The following is a 20,665-nucleotide window of genomic DNA, read 5'->3' as shown; positions in this document are numbered from 1 at the left end:
AATTTATTAACTTACTTTTATTAATGCAAGGATATTCTGTCATATTAGAAAAAACTAATATCTTCTTATTTCTGTGAATTAATCAACATGCTGTATATATTTAAAAAGCTAGGCTTAATCATTTAATTGTCTCTTGTTTCAGTGAAGCCCAAACCAGTTATTGGATTAACATCTTCAGTTTTAAACAGCACATGTGTCCAAGTGCAATGGAGAACAAACAATTCAGAGATGCAGTACCCTAAAGAACACAAACTGACAGTTTCCAGTAAATGGGGTGACCCTGAGGTAAACTTTGGGCTTTAAATATTAACCTTAAACTATTTTTCTTGGAGGCCATTTACTCTTGTCTTGTAAACCTTGCTGACCTAGAACATGTACAATACCTTTGTCTGTAGCAACAGGGCATCTCTGTTGCGAAAAGGGTGAAGGAGGTTTGGCTCATGTCAGTTTATCTGTAGGTTGTTTATTGGTCAGTGAGTCTGTTTTATTCTGATCAATTGCTAGAGAACAGGTTCTAGCAATCAAAATAAGTATATAAGTATATAAAGTTTACAGTGATTGACTGGTTAGAAGATGATCTCTAGTGTGGATATAAGTGGATATTATGTATAAATGTATAAGGTGGGCCAATGGTCTAGTGGTAACACGCTTGACTGTCAATCCAGAGGTCCAGGGTTCAAATCCCGGTCCAGACACTGGACAGATGCCTGGACATTTCTGAGATGCTCTTGGGTGTCTCCCATGTAACTAAGAGGCCTGTACTAGTTCTTCCCAGGAAAGGCGGCTTTGCCTGGCACTTTAAAGAACCATACTGTCTATTCCCAAAGAGCTAGGTTAAGTTAGCCGTACAGGCCTGTATCTAAAAAAGATTTTTCTCTATCTGTTCTTGGGGCTTTATCTCACTCTGTCTCTCTGGTCAGATCGCTCTGTGTCTGTACTAGTAGAGGATGAATTTCGCAGCATGTGTGGCTGCATTTGCTGTAATGTAAAGCACCTTTGGACATGTTTATCATGAAAAGTGCTTTATAGAAATCGGGTATAATAATAATGATAATAGTAACATTCTTGATACTGAAAACTATCTACTAAGTTTACACAGACAGGCTGCCAGGGGAGGAATAGAGAGGGTATAGGGCACTTGTGTTGAATAAACAAATCTTTGAGTCAGTTTGACATGTTTTTTAGCTCACCTGTCACAAAGTGACAAGGTGAGCTTTTGTGATCGCGTGGCGTCCGTCGTCCGTGCGTCAGTGCGTGCGTGCGTGCGTGCGTAAACTTTTGCTTGTGACCACTCTAGAGGTCACATTTTTCACGGGATCTTTATGAAAGTTGGTCAGAATGTTCATCTTGATGATATCTAGGTCAAGTTCGAAACTGGGTCACGTGCGATCAAAAACTAGGTCAGTAGATCTAAAAATAGAAAAACCTTGTGACCTCTCTAGAGGCCATATTTTTCATGAGATCTTCATGAAAATTTGACAGAATGTTCAGGTTGATGATATCTAGGTCAAGTTCGAAACTGGATCATGTGGGGTCAAAAACTAGGTCAGTAGATCTAAAAATAGAAAAACCTTGTGACCTCTCTAGGGGCCATATTTTTCATAAGATCTTCATGAAAATTGGTCAGAATGTTCAACTTGATGATATCTAGGTCAAGTTTGAAACTTGGTCACGTGGGGTCAAAAACTAGGTCAGTAGGTCTAAAAATAGAAAAACCTTGTGACCTCTCTAGAGGCCATACTTCTCAATGGATCTTCATGAAAATTGGTCAGAATGTTCATCTTGATTATATCTAGGTCAAGTTCGAAACTGGGTCACGTGGGGTCAAAAACTAGGTCAGTAGATCTAAAAATAGAAAAACCTTGTGACCTCTCTAGAGGCCATATTTTTCATGAGATCTTCATGAAAAGTGGTCAGAATGTTTACCTTAATGATATCTAGGTCAAGTTCGAAACTGGGTCACGTGGGGTCATAAACTAGGTCAGTAGGTCTAAAAATAGAAAAACCTTGTGACCTCTCTAGAGGCCATATTTTTCATAGGATCTTTATGAAAATTGGTCAGAATGTTCACCTTGATGATATCTAGGTCAGGTTCGAAACTTGGTCCTGTGCGGTCAATAACTAGGTCAGTAGATCTAAAAATAGAAAAACCTTGTGACCTCTCTAGAGGCCATATTTTTCAAGAGATCTTGATGAAGATTGGTCAGAATGTTCATCTTGATGATATCTAAGTCAAATTCAAAACTGGGTCACGTGCGGTCAAAAACTAGGTCAGTAGGTCAAAAAATAGAAAATTCTTGTGATGTCTCTAGAGGCCATATTTCTCACTGGATCTTCATGAAAGTTGGTGCGAATGTTCAGCTTGATGATATCTAGTTCAAGTTCATAACTGGGACATGTGCGGTCAAAAACTAGGTCAGTAGGTCGAAAAATAGAAAAACCTTGTGACCTCTCTAGAGGTCATATTTTTCAATGGATCTTCATGAAAATTGGTCAGAATTTTTTATCTTGATGATATCTAGGTCACATATGCTCAAAAACTAGGTCACTTTGTCAAATAATAGAAATAACGACGTCATACTCAGTTCAACACTGGGTCATGTGGGGATAGGTGAGCGATTCAGGACCATCATGGTCCTCTTGTCTTAGACAGGCCACCAGGGTGGGGGGAGAAGTGAGGGTGTGAATATTATGTGACTGGCTGAATGAGGCGGAAAAATCAAACGCTGAAGACTCACAAGGTAATAATGAGAGTGACAGTTCATTTAACTCAAGTTCTTGAGAACAAAATAAATATGATATTTTTGATGAATTAAGAAAACTCAGAAATGAAAACAAAAAGAGACCAATTTTTAGCCATCTAAACATCAATAGTATACGATACAAATTCAATGATTTAAAACAGATTTTGGATGATAAACTGACAGACTTACTCATTATAGCAGAAACAACAAGAGCTGTCTGAGGACAGCAACGCTCGACTATTTAACAGCCTTGTCGCTTGAATGAATAAGAAAGTTGAAAAAGGGGCATAATTTAGTAAAAAAGTAAAATAGGGTTATGGAACCTGCATAGTGCTTATCAGCTCATGACAGTGAACTAGTGTGTGAAGTTTCAATCCTTTCCCATTAGTGGATACTGAGATACCAGCTTACATACAAAAACTTAACCAAAAATTTCTATGTTGAAAAAGGGGCATAATTTTGTAAAAAAGCAAAATAAAGCTATGGGACCTGCTTTGGGCATGTCAGATCATGACAGTGAACAAGTTTGTGAAGTTTCAATCCATTCCCATTAGTGAGTACTGAGATACCAGCTTACATACAAAACCTTAACCAAAAAATTCTAAGTCGAAAAAGGGGCATAATTTTGTAAAAAAGCAAAATAGAGTTATGGGACCTGTGCAGTGTAAGTCAGTTTATCACAGTAAATAAGTGTGTGAAGTTTCAATCCATTCCCACAAGTGGTTACTGAGATACCAGCTTACAAACAAAACCTTAACCAAAATTTTCTAAGTCAAAAAAGGGGCATAATTTTGTAAAAAAGCAAAACAGAGTTATGGAACCTGTGCAATGTAAGTCAGTTTATCACAGTGAATAAGTGTGTGAAGTTTCAATCCATTCCAAAAAGTGGTTGCTGAGATACCAGCTTACATACAAAAACTTAACCAAATCGGGACGCGGATGCGGACGCCGACGCGGACACCGACGCATGGGCGAGTCCAATAGCTCTTCTATTCTATGAATAGTCGAGCTAAAAATTGAAGAAAGCTTCAACAATAATCTGTTTTCTGTAGAAGGCTACAAAATGGAACGGAGAGACAGGACTGCCCACGGAGGAAGGCTTATGTCATTTGTAAGGTCAGACCTACCATTTAAACGTAGGAAAGACTTGGAAAGCAAAGATCTAGAATGTATTTGCTATGAATTATCAATGAACAAAAGGAAGTGGGGAATTTTAGGTCTTTATAAACAACCATCAATGCAAAACCCTATTTTTGAGCAAGCTACAACAACTTGTCTTGATAAAATGTGTATCTCTTTTGACCATCTGATATGTATTGGAGATTTTAATTTTGATTTACTGAAAAAAGAAAGATGCAAAACTCTTTTAAACATTTGTGTCAATTTTAATCTGGAAAATATTGTAAAAGGTCCAACTTGTATGGTGAAAAATCAAGACCCCACCTTGATAGATGTTGTTTTAACTAATGCCAAAAATTTTTGTTGTAAAACTATCAATTTTAACTGTGGTCTCAGTGACTGTCACAATTTCATAGCTACTTCCTTGAAAGAACATTGTCAATCAGTATCAAAGAAACAAGAGCTGTCGGAGGACAGCAACGCTCGACTATTCAACAGCCTTGTCGACTGAATGAATACGAAAGTCGAAAAAGGGGCATAATTTAAAAAAAGCAAAATAGGGTTATGGAACCTGCATAGTGCTTATCAGCTCATGACAGTGGACAAGTGTGTGAAGTTTCAATCCATTCCCATTAGTGGGTACTGAGATACCAGCTTACATATAAGAATTTAACCAAAACTCCTAAGTTTAAAAAGGGGCATAATTTTGTAAAATGCAAAGTTGAGTTATTGACCCTTTGCACTGCATGTCATATCATGACAGTGAACAAGTGTGTGAAGTTTCAATCCTTTTCCATTTGTGGATACTGAGATACCAGCTTACATACAAAACCTTATTCAAAAAATTCTAAGTCGAAAAAAGGGGCATAATTTTGCAAAAAAGCAAAACAGAGTTATGGAACCTGCTTTGTGTATGTCAGATCATGACAGTGAACAAGTGTGTGAAGTTTCAATCCATTCCAATTAGTGAGTACTGAGATACCAGATTACATACAAAACCTTTACCAAAAATGTCTAAGTCAAAAAAGGGGCATAATTTTGTAAAAAAGCAAAATAGAGTTATGGAACCTGTGCAATGTAAGTCAGTTTATCACAGTGAATAAGTGTGTGAAGTTTCAATCCATTCCCACAAGTGGTTGCTGAGATACCAGCTTACATACAAAAACTTAACCAAATCGGGACGCGGACGCGGACGCCGACGCGGACGCGGACGCCGACGCATGGGCGAGTCCAATAGCTCTACTATTCTATGAATAGTCGAGCTAAAAAGTAAATTTCAGAAGTTATAAAAATTTCGATGAAAGTAAATTCAATGAAGATTTATCCCATGTACCTTTTCATGTAGCCCAGGTCTTTGATGATATTGATGATATCTACTGGGCCCATGAACTCATGCTAAAACAAGTCATAGATGAACACGCCCCAATTAAAGAAAAAATTCCCAAAAGAAACTCACCCCCTTATATGAATTCCCAGTATCGTAAAATTATCTACAAGACCCGACAAGCAAAGAATAATTATCTAAAACATAAGTCTAATGAAAACTGGTTGCAATACACTAGACTTCGCAATCTTAAAACAAGGTCAAAACGTGAATCTATTACAGTCTACTTCAAGCAAAGATGTGGTGGAGGGCCTAAATCAAAAGACTTCTGGCCCACCATTAAACCTTTCCTATCCCAAAAATCTACACAGAAATCAAATAGTCAAATCATCCTGAAAGATACTGAGAGTAACTCAATGATTTCTGATCAAAATATAGTGTCTGATAAACTAAATTCTTTCTATATTAACATTGCTAAAAATATTGGCATTGAAAACAAAACCTTAACCAAAAATTTCTAAGTCGAAAAAGGGGCATAATTTTGTAAAAAAGCAAAATAGAGTTATGGAACCTGTGCAATGTAAGTCAGTTTATCACAGTGAATAAGTGTGTGAAGTTTCAATCCATTCCAAAAAGTGGTTGCTGAGATACCAGCTTACATACAAAAACTTAACCAAATCGGGACGCGGATGCGGACGCCGACGCGGACACCGACGCATGGGCGAGTCCAATAGCTCTTCTATTCTATGAATAGTCGAGCTAAAAATTGAAGAAAGCTTCAACAATAATCTGTTTTCTGTAGAAGGCTACAAAATGGAACGGAGAGACAGGACTGCCCACGGAGGAAGGCTTATGTCATTTGTAAGGTCAGACCTACCATTTAAACGTAGGAAAGACTTGGAAAGCAAAGATCTAGAATGTATTTGCTATGAATTATCAATGAACAAAAGGAAGTGGGGAATTTTAGGTCTTTATAAACAACCATCAATGCAAAACCCTATTTTTGAGCAAGCTACAACAACTTGTCTTGATAAAATGTGTATCTCTTTTGACCATCTGATATGTATTGGAGATTTTAATTTTGATTTACTGAAAAAAGAAAGATGCAAAACTCTTTTAAACATTTGTGTCAATTTTAATCTGGAAAATATTGTAAAAGGTCCAACTTGTATGGTGAAAAATCAAGACCCCACCTTGATAGATGTTGTTTTAACTAATGCCAAAAATTTTTGTTGTAAAACTATCAATTTTAACTGTGGTCTCAGTGACTGTCACAATTTCATAGCTACTTCCTTGAAAGAACATTGTCAATCAGTATCAAAGAAACAAGAGCTGTCGGAGGACAGCAACGCTCGACTATTCAACAGCCTTGTCGACTGAATGAATACGAAAGTCGAAAAAGGGGCATAATTTAAAAAAAGCAAAATAGGGTTATGGAACCTGCATAGTGCTTATCAGCTCATGACAGTGGACAAGTGTGTGAAGTTTCAATCCATTCCCATTAGTGGGTACTGAGATACCAGCTTACATATAAGAATTTAACCAAAACTCCTAAGTTTAAAAAGGGGCATAATTTTGTAAAATGCAAAGTTGAGTTATTGACCCTTTGCACTGCATGTCATATCATGACAGTGAACAAGTGTGTGAAGTTTCAATCCTTTTCCATTTGTGGATACTGAGATACCAGCTTACATACAAAACCTTATTCAAAAATTCTAAGTCGAAAAAAGGGGCATAATTTTGCAAAAAAGCAAAACAGAGTTATGGAACCTGCTTTGTGTATGTCAGATCATGACAGTGAACAAGTGTGTGAAGTTTCAATCCATTCCAATTAGTGAGTACTGAGATACCAGCTTACATACAAAACCTTTACCAAAAATGTCTAAGTCAAAAAAGGGGCATAATTTTGTAAAAAAGCAAAATAGAGTTATGGAACCTGTGCAATGTAAGTCAGTTTATCACAGTGAATAAGTGTGTGAAGTTTCAATCCATTCCCACAAGTGGTTGCTGAGATACCAGCTTACATACAAAAACTTAACCAAATCGGGACGCGGACGCGGACGCCGACGCGGACGCCGACGCGGACGCGGACGCCGACGCATGGGCGAGTCCAATAGCTCTACTATTCTATGAATAGTCGAGCTAAAAAGTAAATTTCAGAAGTTATAAAAATTTCGATGAAAGTAAATTCAATGAAGATTTATCCCATGTACCTTTTCATGTAGCCCAGGTCTTTGATGATATTGATGATATCTACTGGGCCCATGAACTCATGCTAAAACAAGTCATAGATGAACACGCCCCAATTAAAGAAAAAATTCCCAAAAGAAACTCACCCCCTTATATGAATTCCCAGTATCGTAAAATTATCTACAAGACCCGACAAGCAAAGAATAATTATCTAAAACATAAGTCTAATGAAAACTGGTTGCAATACACTAGACTTCGCAATCTTAAAACAAGGTCAAAACGTGAATCTATTACAGTCTACTTCAAGCAAAGATGTGGTGGAGGGCCTAAATCAAAAGACTTCTGGCCCACCATTAAACCTTTCCTATCCCAAAAATCTACACAGAAATCAAATAGTCAAATCATCCTGAAAGATACTGAGAGTAACTCAATGATTTCTGATCAAACTATAGTGTCACATAAACTTAATTCTTTCTATATTAATATTGCTAAAAACATCGGCATTGAAAACGAAACCCCAGTAGACAATGAACACCCCAGCATTCATGCCATACAAATAACATTGAAGCTAAAACTTTTAATTTTGCTCATGTTACAGAAAAATGTGTTGGCAACTGTATTAAAAAACTAAATCCCAAAAAGGCAACTGGAGTTCAGATTCCATCCCCCCAAAAATTATCATAGCAGGACAGCATATACTTAAAACACCAATTACTAATTTAGCAAATTCCATTTTAGATAAAGGTCAATTCCCTACCAAATTGAAACAAGCCCAGGTTACTCCCATCTACAAGAAAGATGATCCCTTCACTGAAAAGAACTACAGACCTGTAAGTATATTGCCAACTATGTCAAAAATCTATGAAAGAATGTTAAGTGGCCAACTTACGGAACATTTTAATGAAATCTTCCACCCCTATCTATCTGCTTTTAGGTCAACATATGGATCTCAAACAACCCTACTCAAACTAGTAGAAGATTGGAAAAAGGCCCTAGATGAAAATAAATATGTAGGTGCTATCCTAATGGACCTGTCAAAGGCCTTTGATTGCTTACCTCACAATCTGATAATTCTTAAACTTAAGGCATATGGGTTATCAGAAAATGCAAGTCAATTAATGCTAAACTATCTCTCAAACAGGTCCCAAAGGGTCAAAATCAACAATTGTACAAGTGAATGGCTTCAAATTATCAAAGGAGTGCCTCAAGGCTCAATACTTGGGCCTCTGGTCTTTAACATTTATTAATGATATCTTCTATTTTATAAATAGATCAACTCTGTATAACCATGCAGATGACAATACCCTTTCCTTTAGCCATAAAAATCTTAACACTTTTAAGGAAACTATTGAATCAGAAAGTGAATCCCTTATACACTGGTTCAGTATTAATCAAATGCAAGCAAATCCTGAAAAATTCCAGTCAGTCTGTGTAGGCAACAAATCCAACAAAGAAGTCAAATCCTTCTCTATAGGTCATAATGAAATGAGCCGTTCCATGAGAAAATCAACATTGTGGGTTTGCGACCAGCATGGATCCAGACCAGCCTGCGCATCCGCGCAGTCTGGTCAGGATCCATGCTGTTCGCTAACGGTTTCTCTAATTTCAATAGGCTTTGAAAGTGGACAGCATGGATCCTGACCAGACTGCGCGGATGCGCAGGCTGGTCTGGATCCATGCTGGTCGCAAACCCACTATGTTGATTTTCTCATGGCGCGGCTCAAATTGTCTGTCAAAATGAGGTTAACTATTAGGAACTTGACTTTCAATTAAATTTTGATCTACAAGTCACAAACTTGTGCAAGAAAGCAGCCAAACAACTAAATGTCCTTCAAAGACTTAGTAAATTCTTAAATGAAAGCACCCGACTATTAATATTCAAATCTTTCATTAGGTCAAACTACAATTATTGCCCACTTATATGGCATTTCTGTAGTAAGTCAAACACAGAAAAGCTAGAAAAGCTGCAGTACCGGGCCTTAAGGATTGTATTTAATGACTATGAGTCTCAAGCTATGATACTTTGTTAAAAAAGGTTAACATGACCATTTTACATCTCAACAGGTTACGTATGATTGCAACTGAAACTTTTAAATGTCTACACAACTTATTCCTATAATATCTACAATCTCTGGTAACAGTCAAATCTTCTAATTATAATTTCAGATATTCAGACATCCTGGAAATGCCTCAAGTAAGGACAACAAGGTATGGCAAGAATTCATTCCGCTTTGAGGCTGCCCGGGTGTGGAACAGTCTGCCAAATGAATTACGTACAATCGATCAGTACAAGGATTTTGCCCGACTGATCAGCACCTGGACAGACCCAAAATGTAAATGTGTGAATAGCAAAACATCGTTTCATCTGTTGTCCTGCTTTGCATGTGCTTGCTTTTTCTTTCTTTAAAGATTTAGTGTACTGCGTATAATTCTTGTTGCAATATTCTTTCGCATTTGTTTTTTATTGTTGCTTTTATGTACATGCCTGCTTGAAGACTGCTTCCCTGTTGCCAGTCACTGATGCCCTTGGTGCTTTTTTAGCTCACCAGAGCACAAAGTGCTCAGGGTGAGCTATTGTGATCGCTCACCGTCCGGCGTCCGTCCGGCCGGCGTCCATCCACACTTTCCTTTAAACAACATCTCCTCCTAAACCAACAGGCCAATTTTGATGAAAGTTCATGATGTTTCTTGGATGGTCTTCTCTAAAAAAATTTCAAAGAATTGAATTCCATGCAGAACTCTGGTTGCCATGGCAACCGAAAGGAAAAACTTTAAAAATCCTTTTCTCAAAAACCAGAAGCCCTAGAGCTTAGATATTTGGTGTGAAGCATTGCCTAGTGGACCTCTACCAAATTTGTTCAAATCATGACCCCGGGGTCAAAATTGACCCCGCCCCAGGGGCCACTTGATTTTACATAGAAAAATCTTAAAAAATCTTCTTCTCGAAAACCAGAAGCCCTAGACCTTAGATATTTGACATGTAGCATTGCCTAATGGACCTCTACTAAAATTGTTCAAATCATGACCCCAGGGTCAAAATTGACCCCGCCCCAGGGGTCACTTGATTTTACATAGGAAAATCTTCAAAAAATTTCTAAAAATAAAGCAGAAGGCCTAGGTCTTAGATATTTCACTTGCCTAGTGGACCTCTACAAAATTTATTCAAATCAGACCCCCAGGGTCAAAATTGACCCCGCCCCAGGGGTCACTTGATTTTACATAGGAAAACATTAAAAAATCTTCTTCTCAAAAAGCAGAAGCCCTAGAGCTTAGATATTTGACATGTAGCATTGCCTAGTGGACCTCTACTAAAGTTGTTCAAATCATGACCCCTGGGGTCAAAATTGACCCCGCCCTAGGGATCGCTTGATTTTACATATGAAAATCTTCAAAAATTTTCTTAAAATAAACCAGAAGGCCTAGAGCTTAGATATTTCACATGTAGCATTGCCTAGTGGACCTCTACACATTTATTCAAATCATGACCCCGGGGTCAAAATTGACCCCGCCCCAGGGGTCACTTGATTTTACATAGGAAAATCTTCAAAAAATTTCTAAAAATAAAGCAGAAGGCCTAGGTCTTAGATATTTCACATGTAGCATTGCCTAGTGGACCTCTACAAAATTTCTTCAAATCATGACCCCCGGGGTCAAATTGGCCCCGCCCCATGGGGTTACTTGATTGTACTTCAATATTTTCTAAAAATAAACCTGAAGGCCTAGAGCTTAGATATTCGACATTTAGCATTGCCTAGTGGACCTCTACAAAATTTGTTCAAATCTTGACCCCCCAGGGTCAAATTGACCCAGCCCCAGGGGTTACTTTATTGTACATAGGGAAATCTTCATAAATTTGCTTAAAATAAACCAGAAGGCCTAGATCTTAGATATTCGATATGTAACATTGCCTAGTCGACTTCTACAAACTTTGTTCAAATCATGACCCCCAGGGTAAAGTTGGCCCCGCCCCAGGTGTTACTTGATTGTACATCGGAAAATTTTCCAAAAAAATTCTAAAAATCATCAGTTTGACATTTGAAACATATTACTCTGGTGAGCGATCCAGGGTCATCATGACCCTCTTGTTCTATTTGCCATAGAGAAGCCTGTCTGTTGTCAGCTGGACGAGTACACTAGCTGGGCAGATTAGACATGCAATAAACTCACTATGTAGTGTATTATATGTATGTCATTCCCCTTTTACTTATGTACATTTTTTTACAGGTTTGTGCTTATATGTGCTATGTATGTAAGTTTCTTTTTTAATTATATAACCATGCCATTCTTAACTGCTGTCATTTAATTTATGTTTTAATATGCCTAACTTTCGCTTATCTTTCTTTTTAGCCGCTTTATTTTTTGTTAATTTCTGTTTTCTTTGTTTGTCGGGAAATAGCTCATGAGCTAATGTTTTTTGTTATACTTTATCCGACGTAAAATAAAGATTCTTGTATCTCTTGTATCTTGTATCTTGTGGGGCATTTTTGTTGAAGAAAGATATTGTAACATGATTAATTTCTGAAAATGTGTAATAGCATAAGTTTAGTTCCAAGACAACCGGTCAGTTGGGTAAACAGTTTTATAAAAATTTTGATTGGCAGTCGGCATGAAGTAGTTTGTCACAGAGGGCAACAGTTGAAAACATATACATTTGTACACCCATTCACAAAGAATTGATAAAATTTGCAATGGAAGTTAAGCATAATAAAGACAACTTTGCATTTATAAGCCAGGTTTTCATTCATGAAATCATAGTCATAAGATTGGGGTATGTAGTAGTCTGGGTGCAGGGTAGCATCAGACAGACTGCATCAAACTTGGGTTTTGGGCTAATACGGTAACTTCAGTTCAGTTTAACATATTGTCACCAAATGTAGTGTTACATCAAACTTAATCGAGGCCTTGCCAGGGACACTGTTACCCAGAATTGAAAAATGTTTCACTAAAAGCTAAGCCTTAGGGAATAAGCTTTCGTGATAAAAATAAAAATGGGAGTGGGGGGGGGGGAGCGAAATGCTTGGATTATAGTAGGGGTCATTGGAGTCAGTGTCACATTTACTATTACTGTTTCAAAAAGATAATTAGTTATGATTAAAATAGTGTTCTCAAACTGTTTGTAGCTGGTTTGAAGTCAATTTGAGCAGCTGGTCAAGGTAAAAGTAGGTTAAGTTCAAAGTCAGTTTTTCTAAAAATGGATTGATTCACATATTCCTTAATATTGTTTTTCATTGACTCTAAATAATCCCATCAACAAGACATTATTTTAATGCAGATCATTGGTGAAACTTAAAACAAAACATATTTTAAGACTGATATATTGCTTATTCTTTTTCCAGGTGTATAAGTTCAACACAACAGAAGATACCGAAAAAGATACACATTTTTGGACATGGTGTAATCTGCACCCGCATACAGTTTACACGTTTGCTGTAAGCATACAGCCTACTGGAAAGCAAGCAGGTTTTTACAGCGACCCTAGAGAGACTGTGGCCACTACATACTCTGATAGTGAGTGAATTTAATGTTAATATTATATAAAATAGCAACCACCTTCATTCTAATTCAAAATTTATTTAACACTTCATGTAAAAATTTTGAAATCTTTGTTTACATGTAGGTTGGTTAGCTGGCATTAGAACTGTCAGTTTTTCATGATACAAGTGAGATAATTGCTAATAATTTTAAACAGAATGTAATATCAGCATTTTTAGCACACTTTGGAAAAAGTAGTGTTGTACTCACCGAACTGTCGCGTGTAAAGTTTTGATCAAGTGATATTCTGTACTATCAAGCTATGACTTAAACTTAAATTATTACATCAAAGTCTACACCAGAAGAACAATCCCCATAACTCGTTTGAAATTGACAGAATATGCCATTTTTAACTAGATTTTTGTAAGTTTTTATAAAGCAATTCTTGTACTAGAAGCTATTTGACTGAACTAAATAGTATTTCATCAAAGTACCAGAGAAACTCCATACTCGTTGATTTGACGATTTTCTTTTTTACTTGGTTTTTTTTACTGCAAAGCTGTAATTCAGAGTCAAGCACTGAGAAAAGTCGACCAGGTCATGTTGTTAATGTAATTATTTGCTTTAAAAATGTTTCCCATAATTAAAAAACTGTTCCTGGTTTTATTTCATTAACTATAGAATTTGCTTTCTTGACTTTTAGTACCAAGTGCCAGTCCAGGTGTAACAGAAGGGGGTTACAGCTGGAATCACAGGGACTGTGAAGGAATAAATGACAAAAGAAAAGTTTGTGTGTTTTGGAAGGTAAACTGTTTTTGTGGCATTTTGTATCTTACTTGTTTCTTTTTTGAGAACATTTAATTTAAGATTGTCCTTGATCCATCTTTTACTTCAACTTTTTAGCTCACCTGAGCAATGCTCAGATGAGTTATTGTGATCGCTCGATGTCTGTCGTCTGTCTGTCTGTCTGTCTGTCAACATTTAGCTTTGGCTGCCTTGTTTCTTGGATCCATAGATTTGTTCTGATTTGAAGAATGTTTAGCCATTTTGATGCTAAATAACTTTCCACTAGAAGACTTTATGCCCAACAATTATTTAACTGGTCCATTTCATACCATTTCAGTTGTATTTCATTCATATTGAAAGTGAAAGTTATGCAGAGTTTGAAATAATTTAGCTACTACAATAACACCTAACAAAACAAAGGGAAGATCTGAAGTTTTATATAATAGACTCACAGTAATAGTTTTATTTCTTCTAACAGTGCACCAAAATATATATGAATTCAGTAAAAACAGTCAACATGGTAGTATAATATTTTTTCACTGCTTTTCTTTATTTCACTGAGTATTTTCTGAATTAATTTTAAAAGAATCAATATATTCATAAACTGAATTGAATTAAATTGTAGAAAATAAAACAAGCTGAATTTTGTAATAGATTAAAGGGAAGTTATATAGATAAATGAAGTTATCTCTTGACCCTTACCCTGCTGAATTTCTATAATGAACTTGTTCATCTTTCAATTTAGACAGTACCATTAAATGTCAAAAGGGGTGTTTACCAAAAAGATACTGACTGAATTGCAAACAGTGCAGATCATGATCAGACTGCACAAATGTCAATTGTGTCCAGCATGATAAGGGTTAAAAGTCATTAAGTTATAATTTATTAAGGGAAATTCTGTGAAACACAAATCTCTTTTAGGGGACATCCGTAGCCAATTGGTTTAGGTTCCTGACTTCAGATCACTTGTAGGGGACCTCTGTGGTCAAGTGGTTAAGGTCCCTGACTTGAGTTGACTTGCTCCTCATTGATGCAGGTTTGAGCCTTACTGGGGGTGTAGAATTCTTCATATGAGGAAGCCATCCTGCTGGCTTACAGAAGGTCGGTGGTTCTACTACCTAGTCCACTAGTGTATGCGCCATCTGACTGAAATGAATGGGAACTAATGGGGAAAACCAAGACATGCAATGTAGGTAGCCCCTGATGTAACATGGCAAATATACAAGTTTACATGTCCTTTGTGTACACATTAGCTTTATAAGAGACAGTGATGTATGATAGATACACAGTGACATTTCCATAAAGCTCATTATGAACATTATTTCATAATCGTTGTTGTAATTTTAAGAATTGATGGTAAGAAAAAATTATTTGATATACTTAATTGCAAACAATTTTTGAATTATTTGATAAACTTAATTGCAAACAATTTTTGATTAAAGAAGTTTTTTAAATAAATAACATTGTATTTTGCAACTTTTATTTTGAAATGGTGCTAAAGTTTGAAGACACATTCTAACTTGAATGTTTTTTTTTTGTTTTGTTTTTTTAAGTAACAGCAAAATATTATTTTGTTGATGTTATAAGTTTTTACCAGAGTTTCTATCATCAAGATACAAACAAAAAAACATTGTCTTTAACCTTTTAGCTGAGTCAGTATAATTATCAGATCAAATGAGTAAATGTTTTACTATAACTTGATTCTTATAGTTTGAATAAGATATGCTGGCCATTTACTCTGACTTTTGAAGGTATAAACATTTTAGCTCCACTCGCATTAGTCAGTAGGTAAGGCTGTTTTCTACGGATCGCGTGTGGTCTCTGAAGTTCGATCTCAGGCGGGGCTTATGTACCGTGCTATTGATACGACATTGTGTCTGAAATTCATTAGTCCATCACATCTCTGATAAAATTGGATTTCAGTTCTTGCAGAGAACAGTTGTCAATTACAAACCCAGGAACACTGTTAGGTTAATGCCCCTTTCAACATTTAAGAATCTGTTCAACAAACGCGTTAACACAAAACAAAAAAAACATTTTAAATCACTATTTGAAGAATAGGTGCGTTCTCACCCTGATATTTGGTGTGACATATCTATTTCTTGTTGAATTTTCAGAAACTTTGTTTAGCTCCTGGAGCCAAAAGGCATGGTCAAGTTTTGTGACAGCTTATTCGATATACTGCGTAAAAAACTGTCTTGTCCATCAACAATTCAAAAATATATTGTTTTGCAAATCCTTGTGGCAGATTACACCAAAATCATCAGAAATGATCTGATGTATTACCCTTTCAAATTTCAAGAGTGATCCATCGACTTTGGTGGCATGGAGCCAAAAGGAAACTTTAAATCTTTTAAAGCACGGTAGGCTTGAATTGGCTGTGATCTAATTGTCCTTTCGAAATTTAAATACCTGATGAAAGGGTCCAAAGTTCATAGTTTATGAAAAACTTTAAACTCTTTCTAACCACAAGACCACTTTGATTGTATTTGCATTCTGTGTCTCTACAAATGTAAGTGTTCAGATATCCTGGGTTGAAAGAGCGCTCTTGGGGAGGGACGAGTGGGAGCACTTTGATTTTGGTATGTGCCTGCAAGTGTTCCTCACCAAATTGTTCAATTATGCCAGGATGAAAAGAGCCCTCCCATTGGTCCAAGTTTAATTACATGTCACTACAAACAAAGTATATGTAGGGGCTGAGCCCATTATAGGCAAGTTCACCAGGTTGTTATATACTTAGGTTATTTTCGTGTTGATTTTTTTCGAAAGCTTCGTTTGTAGACATATCTTTGGTACTTTTAAAGCTAATGACTTGAAATTAAAAATATCTGTTTATAATCATCGTCTGCATGTGTGGTTACACTCCCCATAACTCTTATTGTTTTTTTGATATGATTATGCACCTTTCATACTTAAAAGTTTTTTGGCAATCTTCGCTTTTCGGAAATAACTTTAGTACAATATAATTTGAAACTTAAAAAGTATCTTTATCATCATCATCTGCTGTAGTAATAAATGAAATAAATAAATAAATAAAATAGAAATAAATAAAAAATAAATTGAAATATAATTTGAGTATAGTGAAGTCTTTTAAATACTAATGTGCATATAGTTTCTTGGACAGATTTTTCTGATGTAATTTAACTCCATCAAAATAAAGAATGTCATTACCCCTTCCATACTTGACCTTTTACCCCTCTGAGTAGTAGGGTCTTTTTATATCTTGGTAGATCTTCCTTTTTAAGTAGAGGTCTCTTATTGAGAAATAAATTTTTTTACTGACAAATCACCGAATAGTGGAACGCACTCTTACAGACAGCCCTTGTTTACACTTGTGAATGCTTTAATTATGCAAATGAGGTTTAAATGCTCAGTGTATATCAGCATTATCACAGTACTAACAGCTAGTTGCAAAGACTTACAGTACTTTTGAAAATAGAAATTAAATATTTTTTCCAGCCAATCCGAGAGGAAGATAAAAATGGTCAAATGAAAGGACTAGATGGTGTATTCACAGCCGTCAATCAGACTAGGACACCAATCGATGTGAACTGGGCTGAAGATTTAACAGTCGGTTGTAGTTCAGGCTTGCTGTGTAATATAAGCTATGTGTTCTCCATCAAGGCCAGAAATAGTAATGGTACATCAGAAGATAACTCCACATTGCTTATATCAGCTGCCACTAAAGGTAAGACTTAGTTTCTGTTGTAATTCAGTGAATGAGAAGGTGTAAAAGAAATTAGGTTTTTACATAACCTGAGAGATATAGATAATGTTAATGCTACTTACAGGTTTGGACATTATAGAAAAGGGTTTCAAGACTAGAATCAGAATGTAGTCATGCAGTTGGTCAGATTTTACAAGTTTTGATACTGGTTTTTAGAGTGCAGCCTTGCAGTGTTAGATTTATAAGTTTTGATTCTGGTTTTAGAGTGCAGCCTTGCAGTTGGTCAGTTTTAAGTTTTGATACTGGTTTTAGAGTGCAGCCTTGCAGTTGATCAGATTTATAAGTTTCATGACTAGTTTCAGAGTGCAGCCTTGCAGTTGGCCAGATTTATTAGTTTTGATTAATTTCTATTCGCAGAAATGTTATGATTTTCCTGTAGACTCCCAATATGAAAAATTGCCTGAGGTTCAAATTTTTTAAATCAGCCTAGTAAAAACTTGAAGCACACAACCCTATCATTTTTAGCTCACCTGTCACATAGTGACAAGGTGAGCTTTTGTGATCACCCTTCATCCGTCATCTGTCGTCAGTCAGTGCATCCGTGCGTCCGTCAACAATTTCTTGTCTGCACGATAGTTGTTTCATTTATGATTTTATTTTAACCAAACTTGCACACAACTTGTATCACCATAAGATCTCGGTTCCTTTCTTGAACTGGCCAGATCCCATTATGGGTTCTAGAGTTATGGCCCCTGAAAGGGCCAAAATTAGCCATTTTGAGCTTGTCTGCACAATAGCAGCTTTATTTATGATTTGATTTTTACCATTCTAACTTGCACACAACTTGTATCACCATAAGATCTTGGTTTCTTTCTGGAACTGGCCAGATTCCATTATGGGTTCCAGAGTTATGGCCCCTGAAAGGCCCAAAAATAGCTATTTTGACCTTGTCTGCACAATAGCAGCTTTATTTATGATTTGATTTTAACCAAACTTGCACACAACCTGTATCACCGTAAGATCTTGGTTCCTTTCTGGAACTGGCAAGATTCCATTATGGGTTCCAGAGTTATGGCCCCTGAAGGGGTCAAAATTAGCTATTTTGACCTTGTCTGCACAACAGCAGCTTCATTTATTTGATTTTAACCAAACGTACACAAAACTTGTGTTACCATAAGATCTTGATTCCTTTTATGAACCAGCCAGATCCCTTAATCGGTTCCAGAGTTATGGCCCCTGATAGGGCCGGAATTAGCTATTTTGACCTTGTCTGCATAATAGCAGCTTCATTTATGATTTGAATTTAATCAAACTTGCACAAAACTTGTGTCACCATAAGATCTCAGTTCCTTTCTTGAACCGGCCAGATCCCTTAATTGGTTCCAGAGTTATGGCCCCTGAAAGGACCAAAATTGGCTATTTTGACCTTGTCTGCACAACATCAGCTTCATTTATGATTTGATTTTAACCAAACTTGCACACAACTTGTATCACCACAAGATCTCAATTCCTTTCTTGAACTGGCCAGATTCCCTCATGGGTTCCAGAGTTATGGCCCTTTAAAGGTCCAAAATTGGCTATTTTGGCTTTTGCAGCCATATAGAGACTTCATTTATGGTTTTATTTGATACAAACTTCCAAAATATCTTCAGCAACAATAAATCTTGGATTCCATGACAAATCAGATCCAATCGTAGGTTCCAGAGTTATTTTATATTTGATTACCTCCCCTGATTGTAATAAATATGGATTTATATCAGCAAATCATTAAAGGACTTATTTGAAATTTCATTATTGTTATTAGTTGGACTGAGACAATCAGGGTAGATAACTATGTACTGATTTTATGTCAAATTACCTCAATTCATTTCAAATTAAAATGGGTATATCTCCGTAACTAATGAAGATACTGATCTGAAATTTCTTTTATGTCAACAGATTTATTTGACAGATCCTTCTTTTGTTCACTTATAATATTATTTTTTTTAATTACTTCACATTTACGTTACTAAAAATAGCTTATTTTTAGTAACTTTTTTATTATTGGCCGTAGGGAAAAACCAAGACCACTTTTCTGTGGTACAGCATGGATGGTACCTCCAGTTTTTAGGTATATTTTGACATATCTATACCTTGTAAGATTTTTTTTTCTTTTTGGTTAAATTTCTTCCCTTTGTTGTTCCTGTCCTTTGGACTTAGATATTTTTAGCTCACCTGTCACGAAGTGACAAGGTGAGCTGTTGTGACCGCTTGATGTCCGTCGTCAGTCATCCGTCGTGCGTCAACAATTTGTAAACAAATCTTCTTCTTGAAAACCACTAGGCAGAATTACACCAAACTTCACAGGAATGATCCTTGGGTGGCCCCCTTTCAAAATTTTTCAAAGAATTGAATTCCATGCAGAACTCTGGTTGCCATGGCAACCGAAAGGAAAAACTTTAAAAATCTTCTCAAAAACCAGAAGCCCTAGAGCTTAGATATTTGGTGTGAAGCATTGCCTAGTGGACCTCTACTAAATTTGTTCAAATCATGACCCCCAGGGGTCACTTGATTTTTACATAAGAGAAAATCTTAAAATATCTTCTTCTGAAACAGAAGCCCTAGCTTAGATATTTGACATGTAGCATTGCTAGTAGACCTCTACAATATTGTTCAAATCATGACCGGGTCACTTGATTTTACATAGGAAAATTTTAAAAATTTCAAAAAAATAACAGAAGGCTTTTAGCTTAATATTTACATTAGCATTGCCTAGTGGACCTACAAAATTTGTTCAAATCATGGTACCCGGGTCAAATTTGACCCCGCCAAGGGGTCACTTGATTTTACATAGGAAAATTTAAAAAATCTTCTTCTCAAAACTCAGAAGCCCTAGAGCTTAGTATTTGAATGTAGCAATGCCTAGTGGACCTCTACTAGAGTTGTTGAAATCATGACCACGGGGTCAAAATTGACCCCGCCCTAGGGGTCACTTGATTTTACATAGAAAAGTCTTCAAAAATTTTCTAAAAATAAACCAGAAGGCCTAGAGCTTAGATATTTCACATGTAGCATTGCCTAGTAGACCTCTACAACATTTGTTCAAATCATGACCCCCTGGGTCAAAATTGACCCCGCCCCAGGGGTCACTTGATTTTACATAGAAAAATCTTCAAAATTTTTCTAAAAATAAACCTGAAGGCCTAGAGCTTAGATATTTCACATGTAGCATTGCCTAGTAGACCTCTACAAAATTTGTTCAAATCATGTCACACGGGTTTAAAATTGACCCCGCCCCAGGGGTCACTTGATTTTACATAGGAAAATCTTAAAAAAAAATCTAAAAATAAACCAGAAGGCCTAGGTCTTAGATATTTGACATGT

General features: G+C 36.3%; 1 protein-coding gene across 7 annotated transcripts in view; it reads left to right on the top strand.

Moving 5' to 3' along the window:
- LOC123524075 (uncharacterized) overlaps positions 1–20,665 on the top strand; it is a 128,562-nt gene that overhangs the window by 73,207 nt on the left and 34,690 nt on the right. For 6 of the 7 annotated variants that reach the window (XM_053539255.1, XM_053539254.1, XM_053539251.1 and 3 more), the window contains exons 6-10: positions 143–285; positions 9,544–9,585; positions 12,714–12,885; positions 13,553–13,653; positions 17,095–17,323. In XM_053539255.1, the coding sequence (XP_053395230.1) occupies positions 143–285; positions 9,544–9,585; positions 12,714–12,885; positions 13,553–13,653; positions 17,095–17,323 (687 nt within the window). The remainder of the gene's footprint in view (positions 1–142; positions 286–9,543; positions 9,586–12,713; positions 12,886–13,552; positions 13,654–17,094; positions 17,324–20,665) is intronic. The other variant, XM_053539257.1, reaches the window with a different exon arrangement.

The sequence above is a fragment of the Mercenaria mercenaria genome, chromosome 3 (genome assembly GCF_021730395.1).
Source record: "Mercenaria mercenaria strain notata chromosome 3, MADL_Memer_1, whole genome shotgun sequence".
Taxonomy (NCBI): Eukaryota; Metazoa; Mollusca; class Bivalvia; order Venerida; family Veneridae; genus Mercenaria; species Mercenaria mercenaria.
Note: the sequence above shows the minus strand (reverse complement) of the source record. Positions and strands in the feature narration are given on the sequence as shown.